Genomic DNA, 15,000 nt, shown 5'->3' with positions numbered 1-15,000 from the left:
AAAAACGCGATGAGAAGCGGGAAGCGCTGCCCGCACCCGACGAGCGCGACGCCTCCGCCTTCGAGGTGGACGGTTTCGAATCCGTCCTCATGAAGCGGTTCCGAAGCTCCTCCGTGGAGAAGGCGGCGCCCGTGTTCTTCTTGGGCGACGCGGCTCCGTCCCCGGAGTTGCTGTCGGTACTGTTGGAGCGGGACAGCTTGCGCTCGTACGAGGTCGCTTCTAGCGTCCGGGGGCTCCTGTTGCCGCTGGCCTTGTCGCCGACGGACGAGTTGGACGACGAGCGGCTGAAGGGGTACGAGCGATGCGACACGCTCGTGTCGACGCTCGTCTTGCGCGACGGCGTGGAGCCGTTGGCCCCCGAGGCGCTGTAGTCGCGGCGGCGGTCGTCCTCGCGCGTGACTGACGACGACGGCGAGTGGTTCGCCGACGACCTCGGGGAGGTGGAGGTGCGGTCGCTGCGGCTCTGGCGCTCGTCCTCGCGGATGGAGGACACGCGCTCTCCCGCGGGTTTGGGCGTGGTGGGCGTGCTGGGAGTGGAGGCGCCGGAGGGGGTGGCGGCGGTCGCGCCCCCGGAGGTGGACTCGGCCGCCTTGTTCTGCTTCTTGATCTTGTCGATCTCGTCTTCGTTGCTGGTCTGGCGGGCAGGCTTGCGCTGCAGGGGGGTGACGGGGGGCTTAGGCGCCGTGTTTTGTGCTGGCTTGGCTGGTTCTTCCTTCTTCTTGTTCTTGTTCATGTCGCGCTCCTGGAAGCGCTTCATGACCCGCGGCGAGTCGGTGATCCTGACGATGCCCGACAGGGGGCCGCGGGACACGTCCTCGGTGTCGATCACGCGGTTTCGCTTGGGTCCGTCCTCCTCGGAGAAGCGAACCGAACGCTCCTCGTCTTCTTCTTTGCGCATGAACCGCGACCGGAACCGCCGCCGCCCAGAGTCAGCCGAGGAATCCTCGTCGTGCCTGTGAGGACAACAGGTGAGCGGGGCTGAGGAGGAGGAGGACCGCAAGAGGAGATCCTTTGGGAGAAGGTAAGATGCTTGACGCCACATGACGAGAGGGGAGTGAGAGAGAAGAGAGGAGGTGGACGTGAGAGGGAGAGAGAGAGACAGCAGAGATGGGCGTCCTATACAGAGTTATTTGGTTACGTCAAGCAAGCTACCGCAGACGTAGCACGATATTTACGTGACAGTATCCACAAGTATTAATAAGCATCTCAGAAAGAAGCTATTAGTACATCTTGACTCGAGAAATGACAAAAAAGAGAGAGAAAACACCAAAAAGAGGCTTCATTTCTGGGTGTTTCGCAAATGATTCAGGGGGGTTCCATATTCGCAAGAAAAGTCTGAAGTATGAAATTAAGGGGCATTTTATGGGGTTCTTATTAATACATTATATTATGGTCACTCAAATCGTCTTAATTTAGGTGCTAATTACCTAGAGTGTTACGAGAAGCTTAATTACATTATCTATATGCTACTATTACCGTTATTTCCCTGATTTGCCAAAAGCCAGTACTTACTCAACACTCTAAGGAATTATTCGAGGCGGAATCTTAAATTTCCAAAATAATTTATATATATGTGACTTAGGGAGTTTATATTTATCTGGTTAAAAATGGAGGCTGGTTGGAGCATGTGTGAAGGGAGGGGGGGGGGGGGTAAATGCATGTCTTGGCGTCGACGTGTTAAGCTTGTGTTAAAGCTATACTGGGACGGTGTTACGCGTGTGTTAGGCCATGCCCGGACCTGTTAAGAGTGTGTTAGGGTCACACCGAGACTATGTTAGGACTGTGTTTGTTTCGTGTTAGATTCCGTCAGTGTCTTAGGGGCTTAAATGGTTATGGCCGGGGAACGGAAACTACACTTCTTCACATACTACAGACATACATGAACATTAATCTCTTTTTAATTGACTTCTAAAGCAAATCTCTAACAAGAAGAAAGTGCAAACTATGTAAATACATCTCATTTGATCTCTAAAAGAATCTCTAATATTTCTTGTTTTAAATTGACTAGACAGAAGTTCAAAGTGCAAGAACAATATGTAAAAAAGGTAGAGTCAGTCTCACTTTCTGACGGCTTCCAGCACCAACGGTAATGTCATTCTCCACGTCTTTTCTGGCGGGAAAAAGCTGGGAGAAGGAGCAGTCACTTCCTTGGCCCCGTCGCCTTTCTTTCCCTGACTTTTATCCCCTGAATTCTCTTATTTCCCCCCCTCTGATGTTTTTTCCCCTTCCCTTTCTTTCTTTGGTAATCAACCCAACCCCCCTTTTGAACATTTCCTCCTCAAAGACATGACAATGACTTTACCATCGAAAGCGGAGCCAAGGGACATGACACAGCTGGTTAGTCTAGGGTCTTCTTAGAGAACGTGAGACCGACTGTACCTCTCGACGTTCCTCTCCCCGAAGCGTCTGCGCATAAGCGGCGATGTCCTGCCTGTGGTGTAACCGCCGTAACTATCGTCCTGGTCTCGGTACTGCGCGGCGAGGCGGTGGTCGCTCTTGCTCTTCATCAGCCCCGAGCCCATGCACGGCCCGGAGGAGTAGCTGTCGTTCATCTTGTTGGGCGTGCTGAAGGTGATGTCCCCCAGGGTGCTCAGCTGCGTCGACAACTGCGGGAGGAGGGGGAGGAAGGGGGGGAGTGAGTTCGGTCTGAAGTCGAGGGCGAGGGTGTTGGGTTCCGAGGGCGCTGAGAGGGGCGTCTTGTGGGGGTTGTGCTTTCAGAAAAATGCATTGTGACATTCAGAAAGGGGATTTGAGGAGAGAGAGAGAGAGAGAGAGAGAGAGAGAGAGAGAGAGAGAGAGAGAGAGAGAGAGAGAGAGAGAGAGAGAGAGAGAGAGAGAGAGAGAGAGAAAGAAAGGAAACAGAAATACAAGAAAGAAAAAAAAAAGATATCAAGAGAGACACGCCCTGCAAGTATACCAAGAGACCAAAGAAGAAGAAGAAGGAAAACAACAACAACAAAACAACAACAACAGTACCTTATTGAGGTCGTCCGGCGGGTTGAACCTCGCCCTCCTGCTGTAGTCTCCGGCCTCGTAATCGAAGCTTCTAATGAATTCCATCGTCTTGAGGAAAATGTCTTTGGCGTCCATGAGCTCCGTGTCGTCCCATGGGGTGTCGTCGTCCATGTGTTTCTCGGCGAGTTCGATGTTGGAGCCGATGTTGGAGACTTCCTGGTCGAGACCCTCCTTCAGGACGGTCAGGTTGCGAAGTTCCGCTTGGTAGTAGTTTTCAAGCTGCGCGGGCGAGGGGGAAGGGAGAGAGGGAGAGAGGGAGAGGGAGGGAGAAGGAGAGAGAGGGGGAGAGGGAGAGGGAGGGGAAGGAGAGTTGAAGGGAGAAGGAGAAGGAGAGGGAGAGGGAGAGGGAGAGGGAGAGAGGGAGAGAGGGGAAGAAGCGTGAGGAAGGGGGGAGAAATAGATAGATAGATAGATAGATAGAGAGAGAGAGAGAGAGAGAAACGTGAGGAAGGGAGAGAGTGAGAGACGGAGAGTGGTGTGGGGAAAGGAGAGAGAGGGAAAAAAGTGTTAGAATACGAGATTTTTTTTTGCCTATTTCTATATATATTTAATTATTATAATTGTTTTATTAAGGAGTGATGATTGGGGTATATAAATGAGATCATTAAATAGATCACATAAAAGGATCATAACAACAATAAGAATAACAATTAGCCAAAATAAAAAAACTCCAAAACTTTAAAGTGTATTTATATACAATCATAAAATCCGCATAAAAAATCCCACTCACAAAAAAAGAAAAAAAATATATATATATACACAACTTTCCTCCCCCCCCCACCCCACCCCTCCCGCGTGTCAACCCTACCTCTGTCTTGAGAAAATCACATCTATCTCGAAGGGATTTTTGCAAACGAACACAAATATTCTCGATTTCTTCCGTGACGCTGCCTGTGTTCTGCTTGAGGGCTGAAATGTTCCTCTCTACGTTGGAGAGCTGGTCGTTCAGGCGGTGGGCTGCCCTCTTTACCTGGGGGGGCGAATGGGCTTGAATGATTGGTAATTGGTGGTTTGTTTGATACTTGTGGGCGTGAATGAGGTTGTTTGAGTGACTGGGAATTGGGTGTTTTTTTTTTTTTTTTTTTTTTTTTTTTAACCTGTGGGCATGAATGAGGTTTCAGTGATTGGTAATTGGTTGTTTTTTATACTGTGGGTGTGAATGAGGTTGTTTGAGTGGTTGCTAATTAGTTCTCTCTTACCTGTGTAAGGGAACGAGCTCGTTTCAAAGTGATTGGTGATTGGTTGTTTGCTGTGGTGGTTGGGTTGTTTGTGGGGGATATGCCAGAGCTGTTTGTGTTAGAGGTTCGGTTGCGTTGTTTGTGGAGTAACTCTTACCTGTATATTTGATTCTTGTCGTTTTCTTCGTGGTGTAACTTTTAACTGTCTCATTTGTTGTGAGTTTGAGATTTGTATTACTTTTGTGAATTGTGGAGGTTGCTTTTAGAAGAGTTAATTGGTGGTTACAAATGAGCTTGGTGAAATGAGATATATATGAAATATAAATGAATAAGTAAGTTTGTAGACAAGAGTGTATGTATGAATATGGCGTACTAAAACAAAACTACAAGATGTGCACGTAACTTCTTGGTACAAGATGATAAAACGTGATAAAGGTAAGAAGCTTATTTTCTACATTTTACAGGTTACTTCAATGAAAAACATGACGAAAAAGTAAACCACATATACAGCATAAACGAAATAACTAAAAACTAAAAAAATAAACCCTCTCCAGTATATATATATATATATATATATATATATATATATATATATATATATATATATATATATATATATATATAGGCTCGTTACCCCCTAACACATAAACAAATCCATTAACTAACCTGATTGTTGATACGGCCGATTTCTCGTTTGAGGATGTCCAGATGAGCGGCCTTACAGTCAACACATATTTTCTTTTCGCAATGGGCACACACAGACAGGTAGTTCTTTTCGTTACATACATTACATCGTTCCATGTACTGGCCTGTTGAAAAAAAAATCCGGTTAAATGTATATATGATAGAAAAATAATATATAAACCGCACATACAGTACAAATATGCATTATTATGAACCCCCTCCCCCCAAATTTTTTTTTTATATCGGTTAACTATGAACTTTTTCACTTATTTCAGTTCATATTCTTTTCAAAACTTTGATCTAATGATTTCTGGGCGGGATTCTCGTCGTTTTAAGAGTTATCGAGACTTCTGGATGGTCGAAAGAGATGTCATTAATTAGAGTAGTGGATTGAATTCAAGCTGGTATGGAATTCAAAATGTCAGGAAAAGCTAATACACGTTTTTTTCCTTTATATTCCATCTAAAAAACACCAAATCATAAATTTAAACACCGTTTACTGCTAAACACATCCAATATATTTAAACTAACAATCAAACAAATCATACAAGAAAAAAATCAGCAATACAAAAAAAAATATATATCATATCGTTCGTATAGCGCGATTGCAGAATCCGCCTGCACAAATCCACGAACGCTTCCCGTTAGCCCCGCCCACCGCCAACCTACCCGTATGTGGATCCGGTGCCTCGCCAGTGATCTCGATGTGCGCCTCAAGGAACCTCTGCAGGGTGACATTGGAGGGGAAGCCCTGGACCCCGTTGTAAGGGATCCTGTGCTCGGCTCGGCACTCTGGGCACTTGACCTAAGGGCGGAAGGCGGTGTTAAAGAGACGCTTTAGGGGTTTTATATCGGGGTTTCTTTTTATGGAGGAAATGTTTATATTAATGATGATTATCTGGGTTGATAAAAAATAAATAAATAAATAAATATATATATATATAATTATAATGGAAACTATGAAATTTAAAATTGATATTGATAATTATCACTTTCAAGATCACAAGTATAATTGCAACGATAATGCTAATAATGATATCAAGATTAATAGCAGTAATAGCTAGTAATAGAAAAAGCTATAACGATTGTTGTAATAGAAATAGCTATAACGATTGTTAGGGTAATGATAATAACAATAACAACAATAATCATAATGATGGTGATTATGATGATGATGATGATGATAATAAAATACCAATATCATAGTCATTATTATCATTATCATTATAAAAAAATAATAACGATCACAAATACACTTATACCATGAATCAAAAACGAAAAATAGTACTAATCATAGTTACCAACTTTATAAGGAAAATGACGAAAATAACGAAAATATAAAAATTGGCGAAGAGAAATGACAATGGATTTAACGTCGATGGTGATAAAATTTTATATCTAAAAAAAAAGACTAAATGGCCTAGTTAATTACCACATACATCCTTACATAGGATCAACATGGCCACATACAGCGCTAATCTATCAATTGTCAGCACAACAAATGGTGAGGTTTAATACGGCATATGTTATTTTACGCTACTCATAAAAAAATAAGAAAATACAACCACTGAAGTTTAGAAATAATAATAATAATAATAATAATAATAATAATAAAAATTGAAAATCCTACAAATGGTGTTCTTTCCCTCGACATCGAAGGCTTTTGGCATCACAACACATCACACGATACTCCATCACCACTCTTGTACATCACCACATCACTCTCGTACATCAACTCACACCATCACCACACCACCACACACACTTGTTCACCACAACACATCACTTTCATACACCACCACATCACTACACTCTCGTATATCACCACACGCCACCATCACAGCACCACATTCTCTCGTACACCACCACATCACCACACTCTCGGACATCACCACACTCTCGTACATCACCACATCACCACTCTCGTACATCACCACACACTGCCACATCACCACACACCACTCTCATACACCACCACATCACCACACCCTCGTACATCACCACACCCTCTCGTACACCACACACCCTGACCACATCACACACCCTGACCACATCACACACCCTGACCACACCACACACCCTTCACTCACCTGTCGACGCACGTAGTCGACGAGGCCCTCCATGCACGGCTCCATGCACACCGAGTGCTGGCATGGCAGCAGCTTCGGGTTTCGGAACCTGTCCAGGCAGATGCAGCAGGTGAGCAGCTGCTCCAGCTGGTGCGCCATCTTGCCTCCGGCGGGTGCTCTGCTGGGGGAGAAAAGGGGGGGTGAGTTGTTTGCCGGGGGAGAAAGAGAGGATAATGGTAGTAATAATAATAGTAATAATAATGAGGAGTTTGGTTTTTGCTGGGGGAGAAAGAGGGGGGAGGGGGTGAGTTTGTTTTGGTGGGGGAGAAAGAGAGGGTAATGGTAATGATAATAACAGTAATAATAATAAGGAGTTTTTTTTTTTTTTTTTTTTTTTTGCTGGGGGAGAGGGAGAGGGAGGGGGCGAGTGAGTTTTGCTGGGGGTGAAGGGGGGGGGGGGGGTGAATGAATTTTCTCCTCTGTTACTTCTCTCGGATTTTGGGAATTCTGGCTGTCTGTCTATCTATCGACTTATTTATCTATCTATCTTTTTCATCTTTATCTATCTATATGTCAGAAAATGTTCAGATAATATAGTGAATAATCGTTATCATCTGCAAATAAGAAATGATTATAAGGAGATTTTGGGTAATTCAGGAAATGTAGATATATTAAAGGGATCATATAGATAGTAAGAAAAAAAAAGATTGTAGTTTTGAAAAAAAATCAGTTGGTGGATAAATAGTTCCCTCGTTCCGTTCCTTTCTCTTTCTTTCTTCCCCTTTCCTTCCCTTCTTTACCCTCCCCATGCCCTTGCTTCGTCATTTTCATTATTTTTTATTTCTTTCCCATCTCTTTTCATTTTTCCTTCGCCCTGTTTCCTCTTCCTTTTCCCTTTTCCTTCGGTTCTTCTTTTTCCATTTCCTCTTTTTTTTCTCCCTTTCCCTTCCATTCTCATTTCTTCCTTCGTTCCTTTCCCTTCCGTTCTCTCTTTTGTAATTTTTCTATTCTCTTGTTCCCTTCCGTTATCGTTCCTACTTGACCCTTCCCTTTCTTATTTTTCTTCCTCTCTCTTCTCTCCTTCAACCTTGCTTCTCCCCCTTCCTTCGTCCTTTTCCTCTTCCTTCTCGCTTTCCCTATCATTCTCATTCTCCTTCCTCCGTCCCCTTAGCGCAGTGCCATTCCTTCAACTTGACCACCGGTGCCAATGACGTAGGTGGCACTCAGATGCCTAGATGCCCGCATGCCCATCACACACGACCTTATATCGCCATGAGTCCGGGGTTCGTGACGTCACCGACCCCCAGTGGCAGCGAGTACACAACCCTGATTTAAGGCCATGAACCATTTTTTTGTTTTTCTATTATTTTCTTTATGTTCCTAATTTCTTTTTCTGTGTAATGCAAGGGATGAATGGGGACGAGAGTAGATTCTTTTTTTGTGTATTTTTTTTTTTAAGATGAACACTTGTTAGCGAGAAAGAGAATGTAGGGAATACGTATAAAGCTAAATATTTGATTTTGAACAGCTTATTTGGATAAATAATACATTACCCAAACATACCCAACTCCTTTCGAGTGACTGGGTGAGAAAGAGAGAGAGAGAGAGAGAGAGAGAGAGAGAGAGAGAGAGAGAGAGAGAGAGAGAGAGAGAGAGAGACAGAGAGAGAGAGAGAGAGAGAGACAGACAGACAGACAGCAACAGAAACAGAGAGGGAGAGACATACATACAGACAGACAGAAACAGAAAGAGAGAGAGAGAGAGAAGAGACATACATACAGACAGACAGAAACAGAAAGAGAGAGAGACAGAAACGGAAACAAAGAGAGAGAGAGAGAGAGCAGACAGAAACAGAGAGAGAGAGCATACAGAAACAGAGAGAGAGAGAGAGAGAGAGAGAGAGAGAGAGAGAGAGAGAGAGAGAGAGAGAGAGAGAGAGAGAGAGAGAGAGAGAGAGAGAGAGAGAGAGAGAGAGAGAGAGATAAAGAGAGAGAGAGAGAGCGAGAGAAAGAGAGAGAAAGCGACAGAGAGAGAGAGAGAAAGCGAGAGAGAGAGAAAGCGAGCGAGAGAGAGAGAGAGCGAGAGAGAGAGAAAGCGAGAGAGAGAGAGAGAGAGCGCGAGAGAGAAAGATAGATAGAGAGAGAGAAGGCGAGAGAGAGAGAGAGAGAAAGCGAGAGAGAGAGAGAGCACGAGAGAGAAAGATAGAGAGAGAGAGAGAAAGCGAGAGAGAGAGAGAGAAAGCGAGAGAGAGAGAGAGCGCGCGAGAGAGAGAAAGATAGAGAAAGAGAGAGAGAAAGCGAGAGAGAGGGTCAGTGCCAAGAATACCCACGCGGGCTGAGCTCAGGTGCCAAGACCGGCAGCCGCTGTCTCAACCGTCACTTAAGACTTTGGCTTCGGCTTCGTTTCGCCTTATTCCGAGAGATGGCGTTCGATCGGTAAGGTAATGGAGTTCATGTGTTCTTTTGTCGGGAAGTAAGAAGAATATGATTTTTTTTATTAATTTGTTGATTAGTAATGCTGAGATTTATGAACAAATTTACCGTAGAATAGGTTATATAAAAAATGTCTTAAAGAGTCCTATCGTAAGAATATCCAAAAACAAAAAAATCGTTCTCTTTATTGTTTTCTTGTTCCTTTTTCTGTCTAGCTTCCTCTCCCTATTCCTCCCTCCCATTCTCTCTTTCCCTCTCTACCTCCCTTTCTCTCTCTCTCTCCCTCTTCCTCCCTTCCTCTCCCATTCCCTCCATTTTTCTTCCTCTTCCTCTCTCTCTCTCTCCTCCCTCCCTCCCTTTTTCTTCCTCTCTTCTCCTCCTTTTCTCTTCCTCTCCCTCTCTCCTCCTTCCTTCCCTCCCTCTTCTTCCTCTCTCTCTCCTCCCTCCCTCCCTCCCTTTCTCTTCATCTCCCTCTCTCCCTCACTCCTTCCCTCCCTTTTCTTCCTGCCTCCCTCCCTCCCTTTCTCTCTCCCTCCCTCCTCCCTCCCTTCCTCAGCGCTAGTCGAGAATCCGAGGGTCGGGACGCGGCGGCGCCTAAGAATACCCTTCGGCTCGGCGGTCGTCGGCCCCGCGCTATGTGCCGCCGCAGGTGCTGCCCCTCGCCGCCCGCACGCCCGCACGCCCGCACGCCCGCCGGCCGAGGGCATGGCCACGAGCAGCTGCCCAGAAGGGGGGGGGTTGTTTTGTTATGTGTGTTTGTTTGAGTGTGTATGTGTGTGTGTGTTTGTTTGAGTGCGTATGTGAGTGTGTGTGTGTTTGAGTGTGTATGTGTGTGTGTGTGTTTGTTTGAGTGTGTGTGTGCGTTTGTTTGAGCGTGTATGTCTATGTGTGTGTTTGTTTAAGTGTGTATGTGTGTGTTTATTTGAGTGTGTATGTGTTTGTGTGTTTTTGTTTTGTATGTATGTTTGCATGTTTGAGTGTGTGTTTGCGTTCGACTACCGGTGAATAGAGACAGCCTCCTGAGTTTCATTTCATCCTAATATTAAAAAAAAAGACTCATTCCTCTCAGAGAAAACTATAAAGAATAACAACATAAAAACTCTCGGCCATTTTTTGTCTCCAAAATAAATGCGAATTCTTCATTTTTTTCGTTAATCCTTTCTTCTTTCTCTTAATCCATTTCGTTTACACTCTCCTGTGACCGCGTTTGCAAAATGTCTGAATCCTCGAGCGCGCCAAATTTAAAACAGGCAGCTGGTGACCCTGACACACAAAAAGGACATTGGAATATCCCACCCCAGTTTTGTTTAGCCCATCCCTTACCCACCTCCCTCCCTCCCTTCCTCCCTCCTTCGCCCTACCCTTCACCCGCCTTCCCTCAATCTCACCTCCACTTTACCCTTACCCATTTTTTTCTCTTCTTCCGGCCTTCACTTCACTCTTCACTCCCTCCATTGCCCCCTTCCCCTTCCCCCTCCCTTCCCTAACCCACCCACCCCTCCCCCTCGTCTCTCGCCTCTCCCTCCTCTCTCCTCCTAGTCCCTCCCCTCTCCCTCCCCTACCCACCTACCCCTTCCCCTCCTCCCACCCACCCACCCAGCGAACGAGCCCCACCATCTTGGCTGAAGACAAGAGAACCAGCTGGCTTTGGGCTTTCCCACCTGCCGGCCTTCTTATCGCTAAGCCATCTGCAACGACTCCTGAAGGGCTGCAGGTGGCGCCTTTGTTTAGCGTGCTAGGTCGCCTCCCGTGTCAAAACATACGATTTAGGTTCAAAGGCGATATGGACTCGCTTGTGTTATAGGGCTGGCTCTGGGAGTGGCCTAAATTGTCGGGTTTTGGGCTTGGAGGAAGTTGTAATCACATAGTTTGGGGAGAAATGTGTTATGATAACACGTCTTAAAGTTATCTTTGATATAACAAGTCTTGATGTTATCTTTTATAATAAAAAATGAGTTAAAGTTGTATTTCATATTATGTCCGAAGTTCACTCGGAACACAACTCTACATACATTGCAAAATTAAATAAACAAATCCCTTAATTAATCGACTAACCAACCATAATTAGCGTTTTCGACGAGCTTTGACCCTCGGAAATGAAAAACGAGGTCACACATACAGCAGGTCATAAAGGTAGTTGTTGCTTCTTGAATATCACGTGGCTAGTCAGAGAGACACTTTCTTCCCCCCAGGACTTGGCAACTTTGTGCACTTTGTCTTATAAACCCTCTTTGTCCTTTTTCGCCGTAATATAGTGCCTTTGTATACTACGTTGTTCTAGATGTAAAATATCATTTTTTTAAAATTCCTGAAAGTTATTACTATTTTTTGGGTCTAAAACATTCTTTTATTTTTTCTGTTGAATTTTAATTTTTGTTTTCAGTTTGCATTAACTTTGCTCATTCTTTTGATATCTTTCAATAATCTCCTGAGTTGGATGGTAGAGAAACATTTTTGGACACTTGATTTGAAATTCATTATGTGAATTCTTGGAAAATATTACTGACAGTCGGTTGAGAAAATACAGATGTTTCCGTTTCGAAAAGTTTGTAGAAGCTGTCAAGACTTTTTGGGCGTTTTCCAGAATGGAGAAAACACACATACACATACGCACACACATATACATACACACACGCACACGCGCGCGGGCAGAGATAGATAGATAGAGAGAGAGAGAGAGAGAGAGACACTGAGATAGAGTGAAACAGTCTGCGAGAGATACAGATGCATCTCGTCTGAATACCTGCAGCCTCACTAACCTCAATGTAAATCCACCATCGGAAAAGAAATAGACTGATAAGAAAGAGGAGAGCGAATTTTGCGCATTTTTCCCAAACAAGCGCCCGAATACCAGGGCTTCGAGACGGCCGCTTATTCGCACAGTCGACAGCTGAGGCTTCTCTCCGGCGGGAAAATACTTCCGGGTTCTTGGTTTACCACTTAAGTTGCCTGAAGAGCTGTTGACTTTGGCAGCTTCTACAAAATGTCTTTCTTAACGGTGCACTGGTCAAACAAGTGTAGTGCCCTTTTTAATTTTCTTAGGAGAAATGTCGAAAAAATGTAGAGTTTCGGAATCCATTTTTCGAAGCTTCGAATGGGTCAAGAAGGGTTCCGGTTAAGTGGGTTGATGTTTCGTTAAGTGCTTTGCTGGTTCGTTTTATGTATTTCATCGCAAATTTAGAAACAATATATACGGAGTTGTTTTCAGTTGCCGTTTAAGGTAACGAAATTGTTCCAGTTTCTTTGATTGTAACAACATTCAAGTTTTTTTTTTTATATAGACAAAAAGATCGAACGTATTACTCTAATGGATTTTGTTTTATGCCGTACAGCATAACTACGAAAAACATTTAATCAGAGCTATTGGCATGCGTTCAGTCTTTGTGCAAAACAAAGAAGATGAAACAAAGGATAGTGTCTACGCGTTTATATTAGAAACAAAGGCGTAGAGCAATGCGTACCAACACGTGGCTTTTAAGATTATAAAACTATTTCCCCGAAAACAAAACAAAAACAAAAAATAAAAGACGAACAGGAAAGGAATTCTTCTCTCACGCCCCCAGAAATTCCTTGAGTGTTTTACTAACTACTGCAACTTCTGACTTTCCAAATTAAGGATTTTGAATTATCGATAAAGCGTATGGAAAGAATTATGTCACTAATGGCAGTTACAGTGTTAGGGATAATGATGATGATAAACAGTAAAAGCAATAACGACAGAAAAGAAACGTGATGCTTTTAATGAAAAAAAGGTAATAGGGGTAAAATAATGATAATAATAGTAACAAACAACAACATTCACAGGAACCCAGAAGCACAAGAACCTCTTTCAGATACCGGAATATAAAACAAATAAAAGGAAATATACGTCAGACGACTGAAGAGCAAATAGAAAAGAAGAAGGAAGAGGAGAAGAAGAAAAATAGAGGCGTAGGAAGTTACTGAAGACAACAGCACGAGATCCCCGACACGTCACGTTGGCAAGTGGCGCCATCTGCCCGCCAGCGTTTGCCCAAAATTAGACAAAATACTCGAGTGATGCGCCTTCGGTTCTTGGGAGCGACTTACCTTTCTTTTATGCGTTTTTGTGCGTGTTTTTATTCTGTAATGTCATGTGATTTCTGTGTTTTTCGTGTTTGTTTTGTTAGTTTATTTTTCTAGTTGTCTTTTTTTCATTTTATGCTATAATTATCGTTCTCTTACCGTCTCCCTATTTCTCCCCTACTCTCCCTCTCTCAATTTATCTATGTAGCTTTCTTTCTCTTTCTCTCTCCTTTTCTCTCCCACCTCTCTCGCTCTCACTTAACAACGGATATCAATACCAGAACTGTCAACTCAAGCAAGAAACAGTTTGTAGTTAGGGTATTTCATGAATATAAATGGTGTCTGTCTGTGCACATTTATATGCATCGTCCCAAATAATTTTGTAATTATGTCAAATGATCTTCACAATAATATGAAAATTGCATCTATAATGACTATGCAAAAACATCGATAAACTGCAACATCCACTATCGAACAGTTGTTAATGAGGCGCCAGAATGAACCAGTCTAGAACACCCACGGGAGGGAATCCGTGTCCGTTAATAAACAGAGAAATCTACCCGTGTAATCCCCTATCAAACGGCTCTTGAAATCCCCTGTAAGTAGCATTAATCCCCGAATCCCTTCAAATCCCCTTCCTTAACTACAAGAGGTTTTTCGAAGGAGGAAGAATCGCTACAGGTAAACGTTCGATTTTTTTCATTCTTTCTTTTTTTTATCGTTTTTTAATATGATTCTCTTTCTCTTCTTTTTTTATATATTTTTTTCTTTTTCTTTCTTTTTCTCTTCTTTTTTATTTTTCTTTCTTTCTCTTCTTTTTTTATTTTATTTTTTTTCTCTCTCTCTCTTCCTCTCTTCTTCGTTCTCTTCCTCTTTCTCTCCTTTATCCCTTCGGTTTCCCTTTTTCACCTTCCTCTCCCATGTCTCCCTTTCTCTTTCCTTCCTCACAGGCCTCTTCCCCCTTCCCTCACCCCCCCACCGCATTTCCCCTTTCCTCCCTTCCCCTCCCCTCCCCTCTTCCTCCCTCCCCTCCCCCCCCCCATTCCTTCATCCCCATCCCCTTCCCTTCTCCCCCTCCCCTCCTCTCCCTTCATCCCCATCCACTCCCCATCTCCCCCCTCCCCTCCCCCATTCCTTCATCCCCATCCCCATCCCTTCTCCCCCTCCCTCCCTTCCCTTCCCCTCCCCTCCCCTCCCTTCATCCCCCTCCCCCTCCCCTCCCTTCATCCCCCTCCCCTCCCCCCCCATTCCTTCATCCCCATCCCCTCCCCTTCTCCCCCCTCCCCTCCCCTCTATTCTTCTTCCCCTTTCCCCCGGGGGATTCAACCCTGTGCTAAATCCCCCGGGGGTAACGAGGGGAGTAATTCTTCTTCTACGAGTTAATGTTGGGGAAACCCGAGGGTGGGGGGGGGGGTGGGGGGGGGGGATGCCAAGACGATATAGGTGGTTTGCCGCGGGCGGGGGGGGGGGGGGGGGGGGGGGGGGTATGAAGGGGTGAGGGTGAGGGGGGTATGAAGGGGTGAGGGTAGGAGGAGGGGGTATGAAGGGGTGAGGGGGTAGGAGGAGGGGGTATGAAGG

The 15,000-nt window shown here is 44.6% G+C and overlaps 1 protein-coding gene across 9 annotated transcripts in view; it reads right to left on the bottom strand.

Annotated features, from left to right (window-relative positions):
- The window catches only part of tn (tripartite motif containing protein thin), a 64,786-nt gene that overhangs the window by 6,638 nt on the left and 43,148 nt on the right, over nucleotides 1–15,000 (bottom strand). For 5 of the 9 annotated variants that reach the window (XR_011399643.1, XR_011399644.1, XM_070140112.1 and 2 more), the window contains 7 exons: nucleotides 6,968–7,127; nucleotides 5,547–5,682; nucleotides 4,860–5,002; nucleotides 3,824–3,985; nucleotides 2,977–3,234; nucleotides 2,380–2,606; nucleotides 1–953 (listed from right to left, as the gene is read on the bottom strand). The exon at nucleotides 1–953 is cut by the window's left edge and continues 1,864 nt beyond it. Coding sequence is in view for 7 of the 9 variants with exons in the window: in XM_070140112.1 (XP_069996213.1) it covers nucleotides 1–953; nucleotides 2,380–2,606; nucleotides 2,977–3,234; nucleotides 3,824–3,985; nucleotides 4,860–5,002; nucleotides 5,547–5,682; nucleotides 6,968–7,105 (2,017 nt within the window). In the remaining 2 variants the exon portion in view is untranslated. The remainder of the gene's footprint in view (nucleotides 954–2,379; nucleotides 2,607–2,976; nucleotides 3,235–3,823; nucleotides 3,986–4,859; nucleotides 5,003–5,546; nucleotides 5,683–6,967; nucleotides 7,128–15,000) is intronic. The other 4 variants (XM_070140113.1, XM_070140115.1, XM_070140117.1 and 1 more) reach the window with 1 other exon arrangement.

Source organism: Penaeus vannamei, chromosome 26, assembly GCF_042767895.1.
Source record: "Penaeus vannamei isolate JL-2024 chromosome 26, ASM4276789v1, whole genome shotgun sequence".
Classification (NCBI taxonomy): domain Eukaryota; kingdom Metazoa; phylum Arthropoda; class Malacostraca; order Decapoda; family Penaeidae; genus Penaeus; species Penaeus vannamei.
This window is presented reverse-complemented; position numbering and strand designations above follow the sequence as displayed.